Here is a 23,407-nt window from a genome sequence, read left to right on the forward strand (position 1 = left end):
GTAGAAGGACAATGTCCCCATAAGCGACTTACTTATATAATAATTTCATGATATATAATACTATTAAGCAAATTTAATGATTCATAATTAATAGGTGAATCCAGGGAACATAAATTCAAGGTTTCGCTGAGTTACAAAAACTGCCAAAATGTCAGGCTCAACAAGGGAGAAAACCATGGTTTTGTGTTGTTATCTCATTCCCCTGACATTTCTAGGAAGTTAAAAAAACTTCAGTGCTTGTCATTACAACTATCACCAGCAAAATCATGCTTATTTTTCCAAATGTCTACTGTGATAATTTGTGCAGACTGATTGGAAACAGCCAATGTCTTAAGGTCAAATTTCACTTCTCCACAATTACAGTAGCTGCTTATACTTGAAATAATCAACAACAAACATACAGAATAAGTTTAATTTTGTATTCACTGTGCTTAGTGAATACAAAATTAAACATTAACATTTAATAACTGATCAAAGCACTTTTCTGCTTGATAAATTTTTTTTAATTTTAAGACTGGATTCAGGTCTCAGGCATCAGGTAATCACCACCATCATTGCCTGATTATGATGTAATACATTGAAACTCAGTCGTAAAATAAAAATATTTTATCAAGTGGAAAAGTGCTTCGATCAGTTATTCATTATGTTCGACTTCCACCACATCACGCCTGAAGCTACTCTATTGGTCAAATTAACAGTACCTGACATATCCCCCTTGACTATAAAACAACATTTGTGCTGTACTTAAAGTACGTGAATATGACCACTTCATAAACTAAAAGAAATATCTTCAAACTAAAATGTGCCCAAATTAACTGCATATTTAGTTTACGCTGCACAATAATGACAAACTGCTTAGCATTAACAATTATTTTCATCCCATACCTTCAACTGGAATTGATTTCAGACCTTGAGTAAAAAAATACACACCAAGAATGTAGTCAAGGCAGGAAATGAAAAACCAGTTGAATATATGGATGGTGTAGAATATCATCAAATTCATTAATTCAAGATTCAGATAAAATTCATTGATCTCAAATTTCAGATGTGCGGGTTGCATATGCATTGCACCCTGACAACTATGTGAAATGATGGTGGGCCGCAGTTGTCTACGCATACATTCAAGCCAGATATGAATCAGTAAAAACCCAATAGTATAAACACATTGAAGCTAATTTATATTTCTAATGTTAAATTTCTAAGGTATAAACCTTTCAAATTGTATTACAGTAGCTATATATATGCAACTAGCAGCTGAGGTTGGTTGTGTCATCAGAGATAGGTGGGTATTTTAGTATAGGTAGGATTTTCCGGGAGTGAAGGAAGGGTTAAGTGAAACAAATTTGTAGCATATTATGGAGATAAATGACTAAGCAAGAAAAAATACAGAATTTAGAATGCTTTGGATGAGTAAGGACAACTTTATCACACTGCATAATCTTTTATTTACCCTGCTCACACTAGAGAATGCAGATGACTCAGCAGTTGCTGCTGTGATATATTCTACTGTTTTCTAATTACATTTATTTATGGTGAATTATTATTAAAAATGTACAGAAGCCAATCTTAACCAGGCATTTACAATTTCAAACCTGTAAAAACAGTATCAGGCTTTAATATATTGAAAACCTTTTTTAATACCCAATGACAATTACAACCAATTTGAATGATTCTTTGCATACCATCAAATGGGTAAAGACCTTTTATCACCTTGGATTGGTCAAATTATTGAGGAACATGACTGGGTAATGAGCCTGAACTTTTAAATTTGTGGGCATAATTATACTTGTGATTACATGAAATTAAGACTTCACAAAATCAATATTGTGACATTATTAAAGTTACTGATAATATTTAGCGTTTTGTGAAAAATTGCATCAAATTCTGGAGGGACACTCAACACACAAAATTTAAAGGTCTATCTTGGTAACTAGACTAATTTGATACCAAGATTATGGTGCATCATTGGTTTAAATCTATATATTATGACTTGAAAGTGGTTCTGATAGTTAGCCCTTCCATGAATGTAGAACACCATGAGTATGCACATCATTTAAAATCACACTGGAGATATAACATCATCCACCGTAGCATACAACCTTCTAAAACAAATAGTCACAGAATAAAGGTTCAAAATTTTGAAGTCTATGCATTTTACATTCTAAACTACTTCCAAGTCATGATGCTACACTAAAACCAATGATGCCCAATTATCTTGGCATCAAACTGGAGTAGCTACCACGATAGACCTCTAAAAATCATTTATGATAGTAAAATATGATGATACATGCTGTACAAAACTTGTTTTGTAAAGTTAATAATTCCTTATTCATATTTGCCAGGGAATATCCTTATACATATGTGCTCCTCGAAAACATTCACAGCAATAGTTGTCCTACCAAAAAGCCATAGAACTAGCAGATAAATTTTTATTAAAATTGCCATTGATAATTAAGAGAGTTTAATAAAATGAGCTATGTTTTAGCTGTGAATACTCATGACATCAAGTTTAAACTATATTCATTTGCAAACTTTTCTATCCGTACACCAATTATCAGTGACATAGTTGACATATAATGCTGGAAGCTATCTAGGTACATAACCAGCAACAGAGATATATCATGCGTTCAACAACTTCATTCAACAGCCAAAGAGTGGCTGTATAGGCTTTAATGACTATATGAAAAATGTAATGAAAAAGTACAACTTAAAACATAAGTATCAACGTACCTCTTTTACAATTTGGAACCATGACACCACTTGGTTTAGTGCACTTAGGACACCCATTATCCATTGGTTGGCTAGTATATAAACTCTCACAGCACATTAACTCCTCAAAAAAAATTTCAAGGAAGTTCCATATGTCATCTGTCTTTTCCACAACAGGCAGCTGAACAACTACTGTTTTCCCAGCAAAAGATGCTGTAAAAATGAAAAATAAATACCCTACCGGTAAGTAAAATACTTAACACACCTATTAACATGTAGAAAACATTTTAAAACTAAAAGATAGTATCAGACCAAATGTCTTCCGAGTAGTCAAATAAACCACAAAAAAACAAGCCCCGAAAGCTTTTAACTGCAAGGTATTGAATAAACTCACCAGTTACAATGACTTTCCCCTCACCCTGCCGCAGGAGGCCAAATATTTGTTGCTGATCCAATGAAGAATCAACCAATGCTTGCACACATTCACGAAAAACACAGGTCAGAGATCCAGGTCCAAACTGAGGTGGTAGATCGCCCATTTTCCGGGGATCTAAGTATGGACCACATGTACAGCCATGGTTCACATAGACACATATTGAACCAGAAGCTAATGAAAGAGAAAAAGCACAATGAATTACGTACAACTATTACACATTTGAGGTGTTGAAATTATCTGGAAACAAAAGATAGGTAATGGGCAATAAAAGGCATAAAATTAAAATTTTATGCTACGGAGTTTAATCATTTAAATATATTAATATTACTAGTAAATAAAAAATATATACATGAACTTGATAAAAGAAGGATAATGGATGAGATTGACAGGATTCTCAATTTTTTGAATGAGCTTTCTCCAATGAGCATATCCTAGGGATTGAATTACCAATACCACTACATAAAACAAGATATGGGATTTTTCAAACAGCTGAACTTATGCAATAAGCACAGGATTATACCATAAACATGTTTTACCTACTTACACAAGTTAGGAATTTTTGGCACGGTTGACGTATCAGGTTCAGTTACAGTGATGGTACTAGTTCCTGTAGCTGAAGCAACTTGATGCAAACCACTATGCATGTGGTCGTCACTGGTTCTGTTTGATGTAAGATGATGTGTTGTACCATTTGAACAAGTGGCCCCATCAAGCATCTGAGGACTGACTGAAGATTGAGGGGACGAGGCAGGCTGGGGTGCAACATTGCAAACTCGTGTTTTAAAACGGTTTGATCCATGAGTAGCTACTTATTCCGAAAGAGAAAGGAAAATTCAGAGTATAAATATAATTTCGACCTTCATATAGGGTTTAAAAAAAATATAACTTTATTGAATGATGAGAAAATAATGTAATATCTAGTAATAACAGATCACCATATGTTCCTTTTATAATGACACAGTGAAAATACAAAATTGAGGAGTTCACAAAACTAAATGAATATCACAAGTTCATTACCATAGAGTATGGTACATTTCCAATTCTGCCTGTTTGTCTAAGATATATTAAGTATAACGTACCACTCACTTATTTAAGAACCATATATTTAAAATAGATATAAGTTACATTTAATTACCACATGTAAACAGAAGGAAAAAATAGAAACTAAAAAAAAAAGAAATCATCAGTATATTTTTTCCAATACCATTAAAATACAGAAAATTCATAACATGCTCACATTTAAGTAATGGCAATTTGAGGTAAATAGTAATGATAATTTCAATTATTTAGGGAAGTTTGCATATTATCTACCTTCTCAAGCATAGCTACACAGAACTGAACTGAATAGGAACACCAATAAGAACAGAATAGATATCACAAGGCTTAATATCTTTTGATATTTTAATTGGATCCAAATGAAATTTCACCTCAATTCGTCGGTCATAAGGGAAAATATAATTACAATGTGTATGGATATGAACTTTTGCAGAATATGTTTAATGCACAGTATGACTTATATTACTGAACTTATGACCTATATTACATTAATTCTGGAATTATTTAACAACAGTTTTCTCTTTGATTCTTTTGATAAGGGGACATACATTTTCACATAAAATGGGCTTCAAATGAAACTCATCGCAGTGCTCTTTTTCTTTTGCACTCAGAAATTTCAAGAGAGAGCGCAATGGGAAACCTAATTAATCACCATCGAAATTCCTAAATATGCAAGGAAGCAATTTAACTATCTCAACAGGGGCTTCAAGATGAGTGGCCGAATATGACATTCAAGAGTTTGCATTTTTCATGCAATCTTTTTGTAAAAATTAAACTCCATGTCCTGTCTCTTCTACCTCAGGGGGCTATACACTATGCCCCCACATTCACACACTCAAAACCAAAATCTACTCACTAGGCACAGAAGGAGAGGGTGGAAAACAATATACCCAGATGGTATGAATTAGTCCTGGCATGGATCTTGTTACTCTTCCTCCTCTTCCAGCTTCCATGACAGAGCTCTGGGTTTTACAATAGATAATGGTATGATACCTCACAGGCAATGATCACATTAGGCCTAGTAATTAATGCTGACTTATGTCAACCCCTTACAATAATAATAAAAAACTCAATTTACATGTTTTGACAATAATTAGGAAGTTTGTTTCAAATAATGGGCAATCAGAAATGCCATATTGTACATGAGAACTTTGCTCCATACAAATATGTTGCGTGGTGCAAATGGAAATGAATTGTATAAGTACTACAATCAATAATACCAAAATACATCTTGTGACTTTGGCTATGCAATACCTTCGGTTTTTATTTACATGATATTTCAAATTTTACAGGATATAAATGGCAAGATTTTATTGTTTTTACTCATTTTTCAGACTCCAACAAACCTTTATATTATTAAAATATATTGCTTCCATTTGAATCTGAGGTACGAATATAATGGCAAAATATTAAGTAAACCTCAGTTTGAAAAAGATATACAAAACTACCAGAAAAATCACTATTTGCTACCTATTTTGAATGATTTATGATAGTTAAAACACTAAAATTCTGACCCATACCATTGGATATGTGCCATATTTTTTGAAAAATTAAGTTCTTGGATGCACAACAAATATGCCAATAAGCTTATAGGATGAACGTATACACCAAAATATATGGTTAAAATACTCACACTTCTGACCAGGAGGCTGCAATGGATGCCCACTTTTGGCACACCAGCCAACTGGAAATATGTCTCTGGAATCATATCTACACCAGTAATCAAATGCACCACGCCAACCATCAAAAGTTACATGGATCATCTCACCCTTGACTGCTCCTGTAAATTATATAAAAATTTGATTACAGGAGATTACGCTTAGGATTTAAACAGTCATGAGCTTCATAAAGGTAACAGATTCTAAAGGAAGGAATGGTTTCAGGCTACATTTTGAGGAAGCTAGCCATTATTAAGGAAGAACCGAAAAAAACTTAGTCATATCTAATAAATAATTTTATTAGTATCACTTAGTTTTTGACACTAACGATGATATTAAGTGTCAAAGTCTAAGTCTCAATGAAGACATCTTTTGGGCTATAGCCTTCAAGAATTTTATTCAATTCCAACACCTTCCACTGAGTAACAGCCTTGACATCAACCATTCTGCCTCATGAAAGTTTGTGCCTATTTTTAAAACAATCCAAGCAACCATTGGATGTAGTGAAGCCTTCAATTCCCAATCCTTTTTCTCTTACGATGATGCCTAGGGCAATGGGATGCCTGAAATTGGGATATTTGAAGATATCACTTACAAACCAATCTTTCAGTAATTCGTCTAATGTTTCTTACTCTGAATGCTTGACATATTTTTCCATTTTAGGCAAATGTCCACACTAATTTGCATGTTTCAGAATCAAATCGTGAGTTTTCACTACTGTATCTAGAGCAGAGGCCAGAAATATTATATGTTTTGCCAGATCAGTATGGGTACCATCATGAGAATCAACTTTTTTTCAAAATTTTTATTTGTCCTTAAAGTTCTTTTTTTTGCCTGGCCTCGCCATTGTTGAGCAAGATATAATTTACATTCCCAAGTAATTGAAGAAAACCTGAAACATGAGAGCCTGAGCTACCTTGCCATTTGACTAATGCTATCTGTTGTCCAACTTCAAAATTTTGCGATGAATATAAAATTATATTTGATTCAGTACAGTTTTGATATGAAGCAAGTTTCAATACTCTTCATCATTTATGAGCGTAAAACTATTCAACAGCTGTGTTGAGGCATTGCAAAATATTGTCAGTCACCAGTTCTTGTGTTTTTCTCGCTTCATCATGTTTGCATAAGAAGTTCTTTTCATTCCTAATAATTTCAACTTTGTAAGAAATTAATTATCTCTTGCAGATGTTCTTTCAATGCACAAATTAAGTAGCTAACTTCTAGGCCAGCGAGTTTCAGTTGTTCGAATTTCCTTTACTAAGGCATTTGTACAAATGCTACCCCACTAATATTTAAAGAATTCCCTAAAAACGTCCACATAACTGCTGCTCCCTATCAACTTCTTCACGTGTATACAAACAAAAAGATGCCAAAAAGTTTTAAAAATAAAGACTGAAATACAAGAGTACAAACTAATAATTAAATGTTAATTGAATGATAATAAATAAATAACTGTAGAGGGTGCAACCCGACCAAATTCAAGTTGAAATTCCCACCATTTAATATCATGGAAGAATGTAAAAGTCACCATTGGTGCCTAAATAAGCTTGATGTATGTTTGACAATGGTTTTGGAACACCAGCAAGGAAAAATCACACAAAGGAGTGTGTTGTCACGATGCCTGATGTTATCCAATAACCTAAGAAGCTCATTTTTGAGGATTCAGGGTAACAAATTTGAAATTGCCGTCAATTGTCAATGTGACTGAAAGACTACACATCAGATTCAATGAGGACTTACGCTACAAGGCTTACACCATTAAAGTATGATATGCTTTTCAAAGCTGCCTGGACTAAGCAAGTAGAATATTGCAATCTACTTTTGTGTTTCTTGTTTTGTTGATGGGTTGAATCTAAATAAGTCAGAAAAAGTAAGTAGAGAAAATACTGATTGATGGTGGGATGTTGAAGGTTGTCATAAAAGGGAATATGCTAACTACACGAAAGAAGAAAATAAGCTTTAAAGACAACTAGACAGCTATTAGAAGGTAAGAGGAAATGTCGAAGGAAATAATGTAAAACAAAGAAGTCCAAACCCTACTTTTCATAGGTAGAATAATTAGAAGAAAAATTTAAATAATTAATAATCATGCATTTTTCACCCTTGACTTTGAACACAAATCAGAATTAGTTTTGAAATTGGTTGCCTTTGATAAAATAGGTAGTCTGAAATTACAGGCAGGAAAAAGAGGCAAAGAAAATGGGCAATTGTGAGTGACTTACTTGCCTGCACTTACTGAGACTTGAGGCTCCACCCATTTAAAAGCCTAACTAAGGTTGAAACATTATTAAAAAGTTATTTTTTCTCTACAACTTTCATTGAACAGAAAGGATAATTTCATGAATTAGGAGCCAATGAGTTTGCTTCTGAAATTTTGGGTCTTCACATTGTTCACTGTCTATTAGTAGCCTTATCCACTGAAGTTTGGATTGTGGAACATTGCACTCTCTGCAGCAGTATATTGTTTACCTTCTCTGCTGGTGTGACAAACACACCACACATCTTTGGTGAAAATGTTTTTTAGTTGCAGTTGGTGAATTTAGGTGCAGGAAATGCATACCAGATAATTGTAGAGGAGGGTCTAATTTTGAACTTGTTCTAGGTACTTAGGAAATAGCTCCTCTGTATTTGTTGAATAATCAGTAAATGAAATCTAAACGGAGACTTAAATGATTTTCCTTATCTCCATGCTTCCTACATATAGCAAGAATTGAAAGCACATAGATCAAGAAGGTGCCGGAATATCCTTGGATAATATTTCTTCAATCTCTTCCTTGCCATATTGTACCACACCATTTTGTGGACCAATAGATTAACTCCTCCCAAGTAGTCATTGTAACCCACAATGGTGAGAGGTTTCTCCTTTGCCTTCCCGTACCAGTCCTGCACCGTCTTTGTGCTAGCATCATGAATGCTGCTCAGTACAGAAACATCCCTCTTGTCCTTCCACTTCAAAGCCATTAATTTATTTCTAATTGAGGTTGCAACTTTTCCCATTTTCAATTTCTTCGTCATAATAACTCTCGGCAATTCCTTTCGGTTTGACATTTAAGTTTCTAATGCATCAGTTTCCATCAAATTTAGAAACCCATACAGCTCGGGACTGGAGAAATAATTATCTAGACCCATCAGATAATCATCCTAATTCAGTAACTTGTCTGATAGTGTTAGCACAGTTCGCGAGGGTTTGGTAAAATGTCGCACATCAACTTCTCCAACACAATTTATGAGTAACATTTCTTTTCCTGAGTAGATTATCATATTCCAATCTTAACTGCTCTTTCTTTCACAAAGCTCATACGATTCCACGCCAAAACATGCCCTTCTTTTGGATTGTAGACCTTCCACCCTAGACAACCTTTCCAAAGCAATTCACTTTCATCGATAGAAAATCTCCCTTGGGTATACACTTCTTTGAAAATTTTCTAATTAAATGATCAAAAAAAGGCTTTATATGGTACAACTTTGGGGATACTGGTCCTGTGTCACTAAACAATTTATTATCTGCATTTTGCAGAAATCGCAAAAGGAAAAAAATCTTTTCTTAACCGTCATTTCATAAAAAATGAGGGTTGCCAAGAGCTGGTTGCGGTTAAAATAAGTGCTTAGAGTGGGTTTACATGTATGAATAATATCCTGCAACATCATTGCAGAAAACAACTTCCTTTCCTTCCCGCTAAAGTCAACCCAGTCTTTACTGCAGCTTCTTCTTTTAATTTTCTGCTGCCAAATTCTTTCATTTATTTTTTTGCTATACTATGTAGTTACATATATCATCATCAATAAAATGTTCAAATATCCCATCAGACTCATTTTTTTGAACTAGATCACCTTTTGTACCAGCCTCATCTCTAGCTGGGCATCTAGATCTAGGAGTTCCTCTTTCAAGCCAAATGCTTGAATGTGTTTGCTTGGTATTGCCATCCTCTTTACCACCCATATTTTCACTTTCAGACAGAAATATTCTGCAGGAAACTCTGCTGCTTTCTCACTGGCACCACCAATCGTTTCCATTGACACATTTGAGGGTTCCTCCTCTGATTGTGAGGGGCTTTCACTAACACTAACCTCTTCTTCAATAAGCTACAATGTTTTATTTATAAAATCATCAGGCGGTGTAGGTGCTCTCTTTGCTATTATATAGATAACTTAGACTAAGGAATAAAAATTATCAACAATACACACAGCAAAGTTCTACGAAAGAAGCAAAACACTAATGGTTCTAAATATTATCAGCTACACCCTGAGAAAGTTATACGAAAAAGTCACAATCACTAATAGGAGTTTTCCAAAACTCATTAACTACACACAGGTGGAAAGTGCACTGACAACTCCAGAAAATGAAGAGCACATCCAAGGTCAGATAATTCATGACCAGGTTATCACAAGTTAGGAATAACTAATAACAGGTAACACACATCTGCTACATGGAAGAAACAATACTCAGAATGATATGGCAAAAACATAAAAAGCACCACTAGAGCCTAATTTCCACCCAAAGAGAGTGAATCAAAGAAAATTCAAATGTTCAAAATAAGTCCATAAATATTCGCACAAAACTGCAAAGGAACACAAAAAAAACGTTTATCTACCAAGAATACACCCAAAAACTAAATACACTTCCCCTAGAGAAGTGCCTGAGGGCAAGTGAAATAAAAAGTACCATAAGGGGACCCTTTATTTTGAAAAGACCATAACACTTTCACAAAAGTAAAGAATTCCATTGCATCTGCTGCCAACACCACCGTGTTAAAAAAATTACACTAATGGCAGAAACATGTACACTATGAATCTGAAAGACCTGCATATTTAGATGCATTCCCTAAATAGGGAAAAATAATCTTATCTGGCATGTCCAAGCCCTCCCTTTTTCAGTATTCTCTCCAGAGTGCATCTAAAGACGTCTTCCCCATTAAAAGGGTTTAGTCTCAGCAATGGACGTGGGTGGTGAGACCACCCTTACCTTCATTTGGCAAATGGCAAAAATAATGACAGAAATTAGATCACAGGCAGGACTTACAAAAGTACTGATTTGAATGAATGTGGCATCTTGTCTTGTTGTGGTACCCTTAGTATATAATCTTAGACATTTCCAAGTGTAGCAATTTGGACTAATTAAACACTTCTGAAAAGGAGCTATGGCATATTCCATAAATCTCATCAGCAAAAACCAATACATATCCCAAAGGTTCTATTTCTTTATAAGAGTCATGCAAAATATGCATTTCCATTGATACTACTGTGACATGCTAACGCAAGGATGATTTTGATGCTGACATTATTAGATATTGTGATGGATGTTTTATCAAGAGATGAAAAAATGGCGATGACCCATCAAAACACTTGAAATAATCTCACTTACCCACTGTTGCAGCACAAATGAGCTGAGGATTTTTCTTGTCAACCGCCTCAAGTTTCATTCCGACTTGAAACAAGTTACAACGTGGTGTTGGAGGTTCCTTTTTGAAAACTTTGGCGGGAGCCATTTCTGCCCCATTTAGAGTTTTCAAAAGGAACATGGGCCATGATGATGCATTCATTCGAAACCCTATAAATAAAAAATTAACACAAACATTGTTAGGCATTATATAAATACAAAACTATATGTCATTAAAAACACAATATCATACCTAAATATATACCTACATTACTAGATATGAAGGTGAAAATATTCATTTTAGGTAACTTAATTAGTTAAAGGTAAGATTTGGACAGTTATTGCGACTTCTTCTTTCTTTGCTCTACATAACGCCTTTCACATTTATTTGGGGATACTACTCGCTTTTATGTTGTCTAAAAAACACACCAATTGCCTTTGGATATTTCCTCAATACACTCCACTGTATCTATGGATTTCCCTAAATAACTTCCTCTCTTTAAAACTTCTACATCTTCCTCTCGTCCAACTCATTTTCTCTATTCCCTGCCAGATCTAATCTCATGTCCATTAAGCATTCCATTACTAAAGTTACAAAATAATACTTTCTTCACATTGTTACTTATCTTCTGTCAAATACCTCTTTTGCTAAGGCAATTCTTCTCGTAATGCCTGCACCACCAAGCCCCCTTCCCTCTAAAATACTGTCCACATGCATGAACCGTTATATCAACTCTTTAGTTTATTCCTTGCTTTTTTGATATTTAACTTCACTTAACTGCATTTCAATATACCCATTTAACTTTATTTATTGTGGTTAATCGTCATACCACTCTTTATATTGTTCCTGTAAAGCTCTCAATAAGAGATTTAATCCCTCAACCGCCTGTTGAACTATGAGGTCAGTTCAAAAAGTTCCCAAACTTTTTGAAAAGCTCGCCTCCAGTTGGTTATTTTTTACCTGCTTGGAGGCACTGTACCTAAGGAAACTTCCTGAATCTCCGACTTCAACCACTTTGCTGATATCTTGTTTTGTTGATTAGTTACAGCTGTTTATTAGAAGGGATATTCATGAAGGGTGGTGATGGAGAGTTAAATTTTTGTGAAAAAAAGTGCCCATAAGCTTCCACTGAAAGTTATTACCAGCAACTCTCACTTTACATGTGTGCATGCATGTCCAGAACACTTCAGCATGAATTCATTAAAAATTTAATGTTTACATAATATGGTGGAAATCTTTGGCTCACTGGATTCTATTCGGATAGATCCTGCCAGCAGTGCAATCATAATATCCATTATTGGTCAAATCATTCAAAATAACAGAGATATTTTCTTACTTCATCCAATGAAATTACATAATCAGGAAAATATACGAACTCGACAGCATTGAAATCTAGGCATTTCAATTATTTCCATGTAAATCCCTTCACCAATGCTATTTTTTGATCAAAGGTAAAACTTTACTGCATCTGTTGCATGAAAAATGTATGACCTTTGTAGAGTGAACATTTTGAAGAAATGTTTGACTGCTTATTAATTGGGTTGTTTGACCTTTTGCTTTTTTTATTTTCAATGAAGGGTGATACACATACAACTATGGCCATTATAAATACCGAGCAGTTCTACAGGCAATGCCTTCTCATGCAAAAACCTTTTTTATTCATTGAATTTTATTTTAGTCATTTCAAGCATTCTTACACAAACTTTAACTCCATAATTACTTGATATCACAGTTAGGCCATGAACTGTATATTCTATTTAAAGTTTCGACGGGGTTGGTACACATCTTTCTGCAGTTAATGAGGCAAGATGGGATGCTTATAAAAGACATAAGGAATAGATTAAAAGTTGAAAAGCCTACTGGGTTCATTAAAAGCACAGAATGGACAGCTAATCATGCCTGCAAGACCATTTTACAGTGTGTTGCATTCTGATTGTTATTAAAAGGTCTTTAGAAACAAACCTAGAGGTGGTTGCAGCATTCCTCCATGTTTTTCACAATGACCAATAGGATGAATTTCATTTGAGTCCACCAGTCTCCAGAAGTCATTCTTATTATCACTTCCATCCAATCTCAATCGAAGCCGGGGACCCAATATTCCAACCACAGATGCAATGCATGTTGATGTTAGGTTTCTTGGGTCTAGTGCTTCCAACTTCATACCAATCTTGAACTCATTTGTAGGGGGAGTTAAGTGCTGAAATTTAATAACATAATTTACATCCATACATGCAAGTTGAGAAAACAGTGAAACAGTAAAATTGTCATATGTGTATTCATTGTAATACAGGGTGCAACAACATAACTTCCTTGTTTGAAAGCGTTTGAAAAAATGAAGTTATGTTGCCGCACCCTGTATAAAATGGGAAGCCACTATTCTATCTTGCATAGATTAAAATATTATTTTTGCCATCCAAAAATCATGAATATCCTAGGGAGATATTGATAGTAATAAATACAATTTTGTTACTTTAAATTGAAAATTATTTTACAAGATACAACTAAGTAGTCACAGGTTTCCTTTTTTATGGATATTTTTGTAAGATACATTAAAGTATCATATAAAAGGTACTAAATACTATTTCCCAAAGCTATCCAGCATCTTCACATTATCCTGCGATTTCACAACCATCATCATAACTTTGTCATATCTCTGTTGGAGTGTGAAACAGCTTTGAACACCATCTCTTGGACACATAATCACTGCTCTTGGTTGCATAACTCCTCATGGATTACAGGGGTAATGACATTCCCACAACAGCTTAACTGGTAGAACATTGGACTGGCAAGTTGAAGGCCAGTGGTTAAAGTCAAAGGAAATCAAGGAAACATTTTTCCACTCATGGTCTGCACTCTTTAACCCTCTGCACCACCTTGTGTTTGTCTTTAATGGATATTTTCATCCCTTTTCCTATAGACTATGAACTCTATATCCACTAAATGCATTTGCTATTAAGCAGGTTTCAGCGGTCGAATGAATAAATATATTTCTAATGAAAACTGTAAAATTGAGTTTGGAGCAAAAATTATTACAAAAAATCAATTTTTGTGTTGAATATGTTGCAATATTATTTTAAAATAAATAATAAAGAACACATTCTGTTCATAATCAGAAGCATTCACTCCAATCAAGAAAATCCATTATAATTACCCATTTAGGATGGTTTTCTACGCGTGTGAATACTGCTTGCAGAATATATAGCTTTTGGATGAATTTTAAAGTTGTTATTTTCTCTTGACCTTAATAAAGCCATATCAATCAACAGACTGCTCAGATGCGAGTGGGGGACCGAGAGTCTGGATAGGTAGTTATAGTGTAAGGCAGGGTTGTCCATTATCACCAGTGCTGTTCAACGTATATGTGGAGGAAATGATTAACTAGGCATGGGAAGAACAGGAGGTAGGCATGAAAGTCGGCGGGGAATTTGTAAAATCAGTTAGGTTTGCTGATGACCAAGCTTAAGTTTGTCAGTCAGCCAAGGGGTTGCAAGAATTGCCGAGTGAATTGGAAATTCAGTGCGATGGATATGGGATCAGAATCAATTTCAATGAAACAAAGGTTAAGTGATTTGCAAGACAGACAAAAGACTAAGCCAAATATTAAAATGGGAGGGCGAAAACTAGAGCAGGTGATAGTTTACACCAACATGGTCAAAGTAGCAGGGATGTATGGAGAAGAAATGCACTGGGGAAAGAGGCTTTCACAAGGAGGGAGTTGATGACATTGGGTAAGGATGTTAAAGGAGAAACAGACCCAGACCATTAAAAACTTTGTTAATTATATATATATATATATATATATATTATAGTTATATATATATATTATAGTTATATATATATATATATATATATTATAGTTATATATATATATATATATTATAGTTATATATATATATATATATATATATTATAGTTATATTGTTATACATTATTATTCACGTCCGTGAGACTTTAAAAAGTGTTATATATATATATATATATATAATAATGATAACATAATATATGTGAATAATAATGTATAACACTTAGCACTAGTGGACACAGACAAAAACACAGAAACACACAAAAATAGCGAGTCTCTTTTTTTGTGTGTTTCTGTGTTTTTGTCTGTGTCCACTAGTGCTAAGTGTTATACATTATATATATATATATACACACACATATACATACATACATATATATATATATATATATATATATATATATATATATATATATACATATATTTATATGTAAAACCATGGCTTCACCATACATCCATTTTAGAAGCGAGAATCATTTTTTGAGAGCAGTTTATATATTTCCCCTTTCAAGTTCCAGCTGCAAGGACTTGGTATTATGCTGCACACATGTTCTGGCAAATCTCCTGAATACAGGAAATCAATTAACTTTTAAATTAAACTATGATAAAACTATGCAATTATCGACACAGTGGAACCTAGTTAGTACGTATATCCATAACATGCTTTCCTCTTTATTATGCTAACAAGGATCTTACTCCATCCGATGGAAATACTGCCAAAGTTATTTAGTTAGTAAGCTGATGCAAAAATACCCAAAAATCCTAATTTAGAATCACTAAATATGTATTAACAACCAAAATGGACAAACATAGATTATTTAATAAGAGACAGTTCCCTAGAATACCTAGGGAACTATTACTTATAAATTATGAATAATATGAAAATGCTTGAGCCTTATCACAAGGAAGATAGACTTAGTAATCTAAAAATAAATATTTTAAAACTTAAAATCCTCTCACTGAAGCATAGGTCACTGTCACCTCATCTAACCACTCCAAAAGCACAAACATTAATCTGAATTGGTCCATAGAAGGACCTGTCTCTTCGGAAACAATCACAGTCGCAATATGAATATTCTTCTTGGGAGAAAACTTTTTTGAGCTGGCTAGATTGATGAGATTGTATCTCTTGTACATGTCTTCTAGAAATTGCTTAATTAGTTTCAGACTTAGGCGGTGAGAACAAGGTTTCCCAGAAAATTCATGTTTTACACCTTTCTCAGGGTACAAAATTCAGAGACTCTCATTTCTAGTGAAAAAAACAAGGTACTTGGACCCCTGATAGCTAGTTAATTTTCAGGGAACCACTTTCTTGCATACATAGGATTACCCTTCCATTCCCTTGGTATCACTATAAAAAAAGACTAACAGATATATATTCATGACTTAAGAACCGTAACTAAGAACCAATCTGATCCCTATATTTTTCATAAAGATTTAAGTTTAAATTTTTAAAGGGGTTGATGACAAATTAGGGTTGTGTGGTATAGGTTTGCTTGGCTGACACCTTGATGTGGAGGCTGAGAAGTACGGAGTTGTATTCAATTATGCTTAGCCATTTGCCATTTTCGTATATAACTAGGTTGCAGCATACCCTTATAAGTGAGACCATTGTAATTTTGGGTAAACCAAGGCTATGGGAAAACATTAATCCCTCTGTGCACATTTAAGTACAAAGGTTGTCATTAATAAAAATCTAAAGCTGATGCATCTTTTCAAAACACCTATATTACGAAAGTAATGATTAAATGCATCCATGGAGGAAGGTGAACTAATAGATCCGGAGTCTGGAGAAGTTCTGAGCATACTTCAAAACAAAGATTGTTTTTGTGTTTGAGCTGTCTTGCTGTATGGCGTTATGATCATTCTCTTCTCAAATTCTCGAAACACCAGAATATCAGATTATTGGCATCAATGAAAACTACTAAGTTAACAGCAAGAGTTAAAGGGAAAATTCAACTAGTTTAAAGAGCAGCTTCCATAAAATCTGCACACTGTGGCTTCATTGCACCAGATTTCATATTTTCAACTAATCAACAAAAAATCAAAAATTATGCCAAGAAAAAGATTAATGAAATTAAAATAATATAATATAATAATAAAGTTATGACTATTTACAATTCCACTTCATGTCATTCTTTATTTAATTTTCATGCCACATCACCATATCACGAAATGTCAAACATTTTTGCAAATGGGCAATGGCACTGTTATTCCTCTAGCAATTTTTGAGAAACTTAAATTAAAAAAAATATTACATTTAGCTGAGCTTTTAGAAGTTATTCTTATGGAAAATTAATGCTGGCCACAAATGAAAATATTTCGATATTTTTTATCATTTCATAAAATATAGAAAAAAATCAGCAGTCATGAAATAGAAAAAGTCAGCAACACGGTGAGTATGTGGATATTAACAAGAAATGGTCTCTCAATTAAAGCACATCTGGATGAAGAACTTCTCCACAATGAATCACCAATCACATATTTCAGAGATTTCTGGTTAGAACCTGAAATAACTTAAAAGCATCTGCAGGCCACTCATGACATAGCCACCACAAATGAACATCACAATCCACTTAAATTTTATATTTTAATAAAATTTAAGTTAACTGCCACATTTTACCATTTAAACACTGAAGGATATGTAGATTAGGAAGATAAGAAATTGATAACTACAGACATATACACATTTAAACTGTGTATATAAATGGGAATGCCAATTAATTTCACAAAAATTTAATACTAACCTGTTTGTAATACTCAGGGGGGGCCGTAGGACTATTGGTTTCTTTGAGATAACTATCCCAATCAAACTGCGAATAAGTTTCATACTGAAAGGAGGCAGACGCGGCACCTGATTGATAAAAAAAATAACAAATGCATGTCCAAAAAATTATACCAATGTTATGGTGATATATTAATGAAAATGCTGTTAGTGAAACAATTTCGGAAGGTAAAAATTAACTCTTCATTTAGTTCCCAGTCTGCTGCAAAGTTTGCAGATTTGCAATTAAAATATTTCACAATTTACAATTTAAATAATATGCATGATGCTCAGTTAAAAACAATGGATTTTCAGGATAGACAATACTAAGTAATTTGAAATAAAAACCCAAAAAAGATCATTTTTATGAATTAGGACTTCAATCAATCCTTTCATTATGTGCTTTTTCACCCGGCAAACTTCTGGGACCAAGGAAAAACTGTGGTACCAACTGTATGACACCCTTATAAGTTATTGGGAGTGCTGCATGACTAATTATGTAGGCATACATATTTGAATTTCTGTCTAGTGGAGAAAATATTTGTACATGAAAAATTGACTAATGTTTAGCTAAAATATTTTATACTAAAACTTTTCAACGGGGAAATTCAATATTTAGCAAAATAAGGGGCAGCAGTTGCATTCAAAGAATTGCTAGAAATAGATTTTTGACAGAATTGAGAAATTCATATGAAAACAAGATTTCAGAGTCCAATCAGGGTGCAACATTGGATGAATTTTCTTTGCCCAGTGAAGATGAAACTGATTTTTATACTAGATATTACTAAATGGAGATAAACACTAAGCAAAATATGTTTAGTTAAGCTGCTGCATGCAAATTCCTAAAGAGATGTTTCCCAACACAAAAGAAAAACTTTCAACCTTTTACAAAATCAATGATAGAGAAATTGGTAGCTGTATTGTGCCCTATCAAACCATTCCAAAAAATGTTTTCTGTAGCATAAAAATATAAAATTGAAGTAGCATAAAAATATAAAATTGAAACATCACAAGCAATAACTGGCTTACTACTTCTTACTAATAAATTCTTACCAAATAGTAAGAGATAAGTTGGAGCTTCTTTGGTGTGTATCACAAAATAATGAAAATATTTCATAATTACAAAGAAATATGGCCACAGACATTGCTTCTGATTATGCATCATGAAGATGCCATCAATGTAAATTCAACAAAATCGACAAGCTAATAGACTAAAAAATGACAAAAAGGCGTTGGCACCAGAGATAATCCTTGAAAACTATTGTTTCAAGAAGAACCAGAAAGTTGCCATTACAAGGAATCAATTACGAGTTTATACTAAGTAATGTACGACATATGCCATTTCAACTTCACTAGCTGATAGAATAGAGCTAGGAAATACGATTGAATTCAAGTTTGGTTCAATTAAGGATTTAGTGGAGAAGAGAGGTCAAAAGGAGACCACAACACCTTTGATGATGTTTCTTTTACTTAGTTCCAACAAATAATTAAATTTTACCAAATACAAAGGAAGAACCCTGATTCCGCCTCTGTACTGGCTATTTATTTGGCCTTCACCCTCTGTGTGCCCCCTCTAACATACTAGCAAATAATAAACTAGTCGTAACCCAGATCACTGGACAACAAGATATGGGAACATTGTTTTAATCATTTATTATAGGTGGCTGAAATAGTCTCGTAGTGTCATATTAGCTTTTGAACAGCCATCAACTTTAACGAATGTTTATCGAATAATTACGGATGGCGATAATAAGAATGGTTAGAAAAGGACTTAATGACCAGAAGTAAGTTATCTCCAAGTTTCTTCATCTTAATTGTCAACAGAAGCCAAACAAGTCGACATACCACGCTTCTGCTCAGGGGGTTGGTTCACTGCTTCCTTCTTCTGAAATTTATTCAAGCAAAAGCTTGAGCAGAAATCTTTTATCTGCCCCTGTTGCTCCAGTCGCACAGGCGAGCCCCTTATTACGTTATCACAAAGTATGCAGGCACCCTATAGAAAGTGGCAGTAAATGCATAATCTTTATGTTTATGGTAATTTTCAATGGAATATTTATATCTAAATTTTTAATCGACATTTTTATAAGTCCCTTCAACAAATGAATATACTCCACCTTGATGTACGCTTTCCTGAACTCTGAGAGGCATGTTTCAGAGCAAAATTCCTTTTTCCCGTGCTGAGTAGGTAAAACGTATTTTAAGGGTTGCTTACTTTCACCACACCATGTACACGTCTTATTTTTGGGCGGCCGTCCTGGGCCGGTAGATATCACACCATTTCCTAAATTAGAATTTCATATGTAAAAATTGCCCGAGTTTTAAAAACATCAACACAACCACGAAGCATACATACCTTTAGATTTCCCTGTAGTGCCAGACATTGTGGCTTTTCAAAGGGTAGAGGGGCCAAAACACTGTGCTTTGCTAGGTCGTTGATCGAGTCATTAAATAAAAATATATTTACATGAATTATTACAAAATACATACTAAAGAGTCAAAATCTATTAGTTCAAATAAACATGCTATACGGCACAGCCAACAGGGGTGTGTTACGCATTACAACAGTATTTACTGTTTACAAATATGCCCGGCAATGACACGAGAGCAAAAATACATCAAGATAAATAGCTTATCAACATTCACAAAAATGTGTACAGTGATAAATGCGGTATTTTTTTCTCTCATAATAATTGTCAGATGAAAAATTTCGTGATCGTGGAACAGAAGACGTCATTGTTTTCATGCGTCCCGGTCTAAGGCTACGGAAATATTTCAATATATATCGAATAAGCTTACCAACTACATGCAATATATCTCTTCCTATTTCAAATTGAAGACATTTAGTTCTCAGATAACTTGGCGATTGTCACACACACCGCTCATTCGAAAAACTGTGCTTTCAAGAGAAGCACCTTACACACATTACAAACAACACCGCCATGATGTCGCTTTTGTCTCGTCAATACTCGTGAAAAGCGAGACCCTGGCGAGATTCTGAAAGGCCCCCATGGTTTACTCATTCCTTTACATGGGGTCAGGATTTTTTTTTTATTGGAAACCACGAATTGTATCTCATGCGAGTAATAAGTTATGGGCATGTGATGCAGCTTTTAAAGCGCAATAGGAAACTAATTAATTTACGAAGTCTGATTCAATTCTCATCAATCCTAGCTACTTCTTCTCTATCTAGCATCCGCTAACTCTAATGAATTATTAATTGTAACAAAGTTATTGTCCTACGTTTCTTATCGGATTAGGACTGCTGTAATGTGTACAATTTGTGAATTAAAACGTTCATTCTTTACAGGACTAGAAAAAGTGTACATATACCCTTCCAAAAAGTAGAGGTTCTGTTCAACATAAAAATATTGTTTGCGAGGGCTGAAAAAAAAATCGCATTCCTTATATGCTAAGATTGTAGGCAAAGAACGGAAATGATAGTTGCACAAACATACTTGGCTACAATGTCAGTCCACTTGATCAGAACAATCGCCCTCCAGCTGATACAAAGTGAGACCGTATCTTTCATGAATAACAAAAGCTACCTCTTTCCAAGAGAAAAGAAAAAAAAGGTTGAGACATTACTAAGTTTCTGAAGCTAAAGGAGAGAAAGGACGTCCGCTGCACGTGGACTCCATTCATGGGCAGCGGTACTATTGGTAGTACAGTGATGGACCTGCATGATTTTGGTATTGTCAGATTTGACAATGAGACGCGATCGGCAATCAACAGGGATGAAGGGAGGGGGCGTAAAGTCCTCGGTGAAAACCACTAGATCTGGGGTCGATAAACCAAACTTGTCAAAAATATTCTTCATTAGTTGTCCATCTTTTCAGATTTTAAATTCGAAATAAAATCCCAGGATTCGTTATTCTCTCGAATTTCTAGGGTTCGGCCAATTAAAACTGTGTGGCCAATTTTAACGTACATTAATTCGCTTGCCATTTAGAGCACCGAAGAGCACGAAAGGGTTTGGTTCCGTCGAATTCCGGCAATTGAAGATAGAAAGGGTTCTCCCTTGGCTCTAAGTTCAGGTATGCGAGTCGTAAGGTGTAACTTATCATCCGAAGGGGGGGGGGGATGAAATATATTCATTTCACTCCCTCCTCTAAAAAGTCTAATGTAAATAGTTTCCCAAGTCCAGCGCAGAGCGCGAATTAGGAAACCTAACTCGCGAGCTACTTTATTCTGAGGAGTGTAAAAGCAGAGGAGCAAATGCCTTGATCTACTAGGAAGTTGTGATCATTACCATTTTTTTCTTTTTATATCGCTTCATATTTCCTCTTATTATTATTGTTGTTGTTATGTATTTGACGAAGGGTTAAATGGAAGAAGGGACCTTATGGTCTCAATTTCGCGCGAATAAAGACGTTTATCTATCTATCTATCACAGTTGGGCAGTATCAAATGTGTCAACAGCTAGGGAAATATACCCAACGCTTTTGTACCTGCGAGAGTATTTCTTCACCGCTCATTGAATTCCACGCAAAAGTTAGAGAGCCTGACTGAAGCGCCCCTCACCAAGCATAGGGCAAGTGAATGAAGCATTGGGCACTGCTTGTATATGGAGTCGAAGGACACTCGCCGAGCCAGGAGCCCCCCCCCCTCCCCCCAATCGTGCGATTGAGAGGTCTGCCGTGCGTGAATGCACAGACGTTCGCCGAAAGTTCGTCGCACTCACATTCACTGTAGTTACGGCAAGTCAGTCCACCCCAAACTTAGAACTTCAGTGCCCTACTCAATGCTTCCCCTTTAACCTCCTGAACCCGTACTCCTTTGGACAATATATGCTCTGATCAGGGATGAACAGACCGTCAATGTGACCTCACGCGTATGTCTCTGGGAAAGGAATGATGATGCGCACAGATAGTGTGTGCCTAGTAACGTAGAAGGGAGAGGCCTCAAAAGAGGGGTGGCCCAGGGCGCCCAGTTATCTCAAGAGGGGTCTGGATGGATGAAACTAACGAAAAGAATGAATTCACTGAATATCCTCGAAAAAACTTTCGATACAATTAAAATTTTAATTGTTTCATTTTTATTTTAATGCCCAATAATGTATATAATTAAAAATATATATGCCACTAGAAAACCACTTTTATATCAATCTCTAAGGCCATTCGATTCTTATTCATTGATTATATAATTGTTCAGTGTTTTAAAGTTGCACCTTATTACGCATTTCACGAACATGTAGTGATGGCATTTGAATCATTGCATACATTCGAAGTCTTCCCGCAAGCTACAGCCGAAGTACGAGTAAGTTATTGCATAACACATATAGAATAAATTAAATATGAAAAAGTTTAATGTCGGCAGTTGCACTAAGTCTCGCAGTGAACTTCCCAGAGGAAAAAGTAAGCCGCGCTACACGAAACGACTTCGTACCAGGAGCCAGCAGGAGGGAGGGTCAGTTCCTGCATGAAGGAGGCCTTCTCTTGGGCGTCACGGCTGATTGCGAGCAAAGAAATTCCCTCTCTTATCTCCGGCTCACCAGACAAGCTCGTACCCAGAAAAATGCTCGTTCATCACAAAACGCTGACGACGCGCTGGACCGAGGGGCTCACTCCGCCTCCTGTTGGTGCGGTGGCTAGCGAACAGGCT

At 35.0% G+C, this 23,407-nt stretch overlaps 1 protein-coding gene across 2 annotated transcripts in view; it reads right to left on the reverse strand.

Moving 5' to 3' along the window:
• The window catches only part of Scm (Polycomb protein Scm), a 29,685-nt gene extending 8,943 nt beyond the window's left edge, over window positions 1-20,742 (reverse strand). For both annotated transcript variants that reach the window (XR_011701532.1, XM_071588531.1), the window contains exons 1-11: window positions 20,603-20,742; window positions 20,160-20,230; window positions 19,921-20,087; window positions 19,652-19,799; window positions 17,790-17,896; window positions 13,203-13,437; window positions 11,225-11,410; window positions 5,835-5,981; window positions 3,690-3,950; window positions 3,104-3,316; window positions 2,731-2,922 (exon numbers count right to left, since the gene is read on the reverse strand). Coding sequence is in view for 1 of the 2 variants with exons in the window: in XM_071588531.1 (XP_071444632.1) it covers window positions 2,731-2,922; window positions 3,104-3,316; window positions 3,690-3,950; window positions 5,835-5,981; window positions 11,225-11,410; window positions 13,203-13,437; window positions 17,790-17,896; window positions 19,652-19,799; window positions 19,921-20,087; window positions 20,160-20,187 (1,684 nt within the window). In the remaining variant the exon portion in view is untranslated. The remainder of the gene's footprint in view (window positions 1-2,730; window positions 2,923-3,103; window positions 3,317-3,689; window positions 3,951-5,834; window positions 5,982-11,224; window positions 11,411-13,202; window positions 13,438-17,789; window positions 17,897-19,651; window positions 19,800-19,920; window positions 20,088-20,159; window positions 20,231-20,602) is intronic.
• Between the last annotated feature and the right edge of the window lie 2,665 nt (window positions 20,743-23,407).

This window comes from Hetaerina americana, unplaced genomic scaffold, assembly GCF_022747635.1.
Source record: "Hetaerina americana unplaced genomic scaffold, ioHetAmer1.1.p SCAF_1, whole genome shotgun sequence".
Taxonomy (NCBI): domain Eukaryota; kingdom Metazoa; phylum Arthropoda; class Insecta; order Odonata; family Calopterygidae; genus Hetaerina; species Hetaerina americana.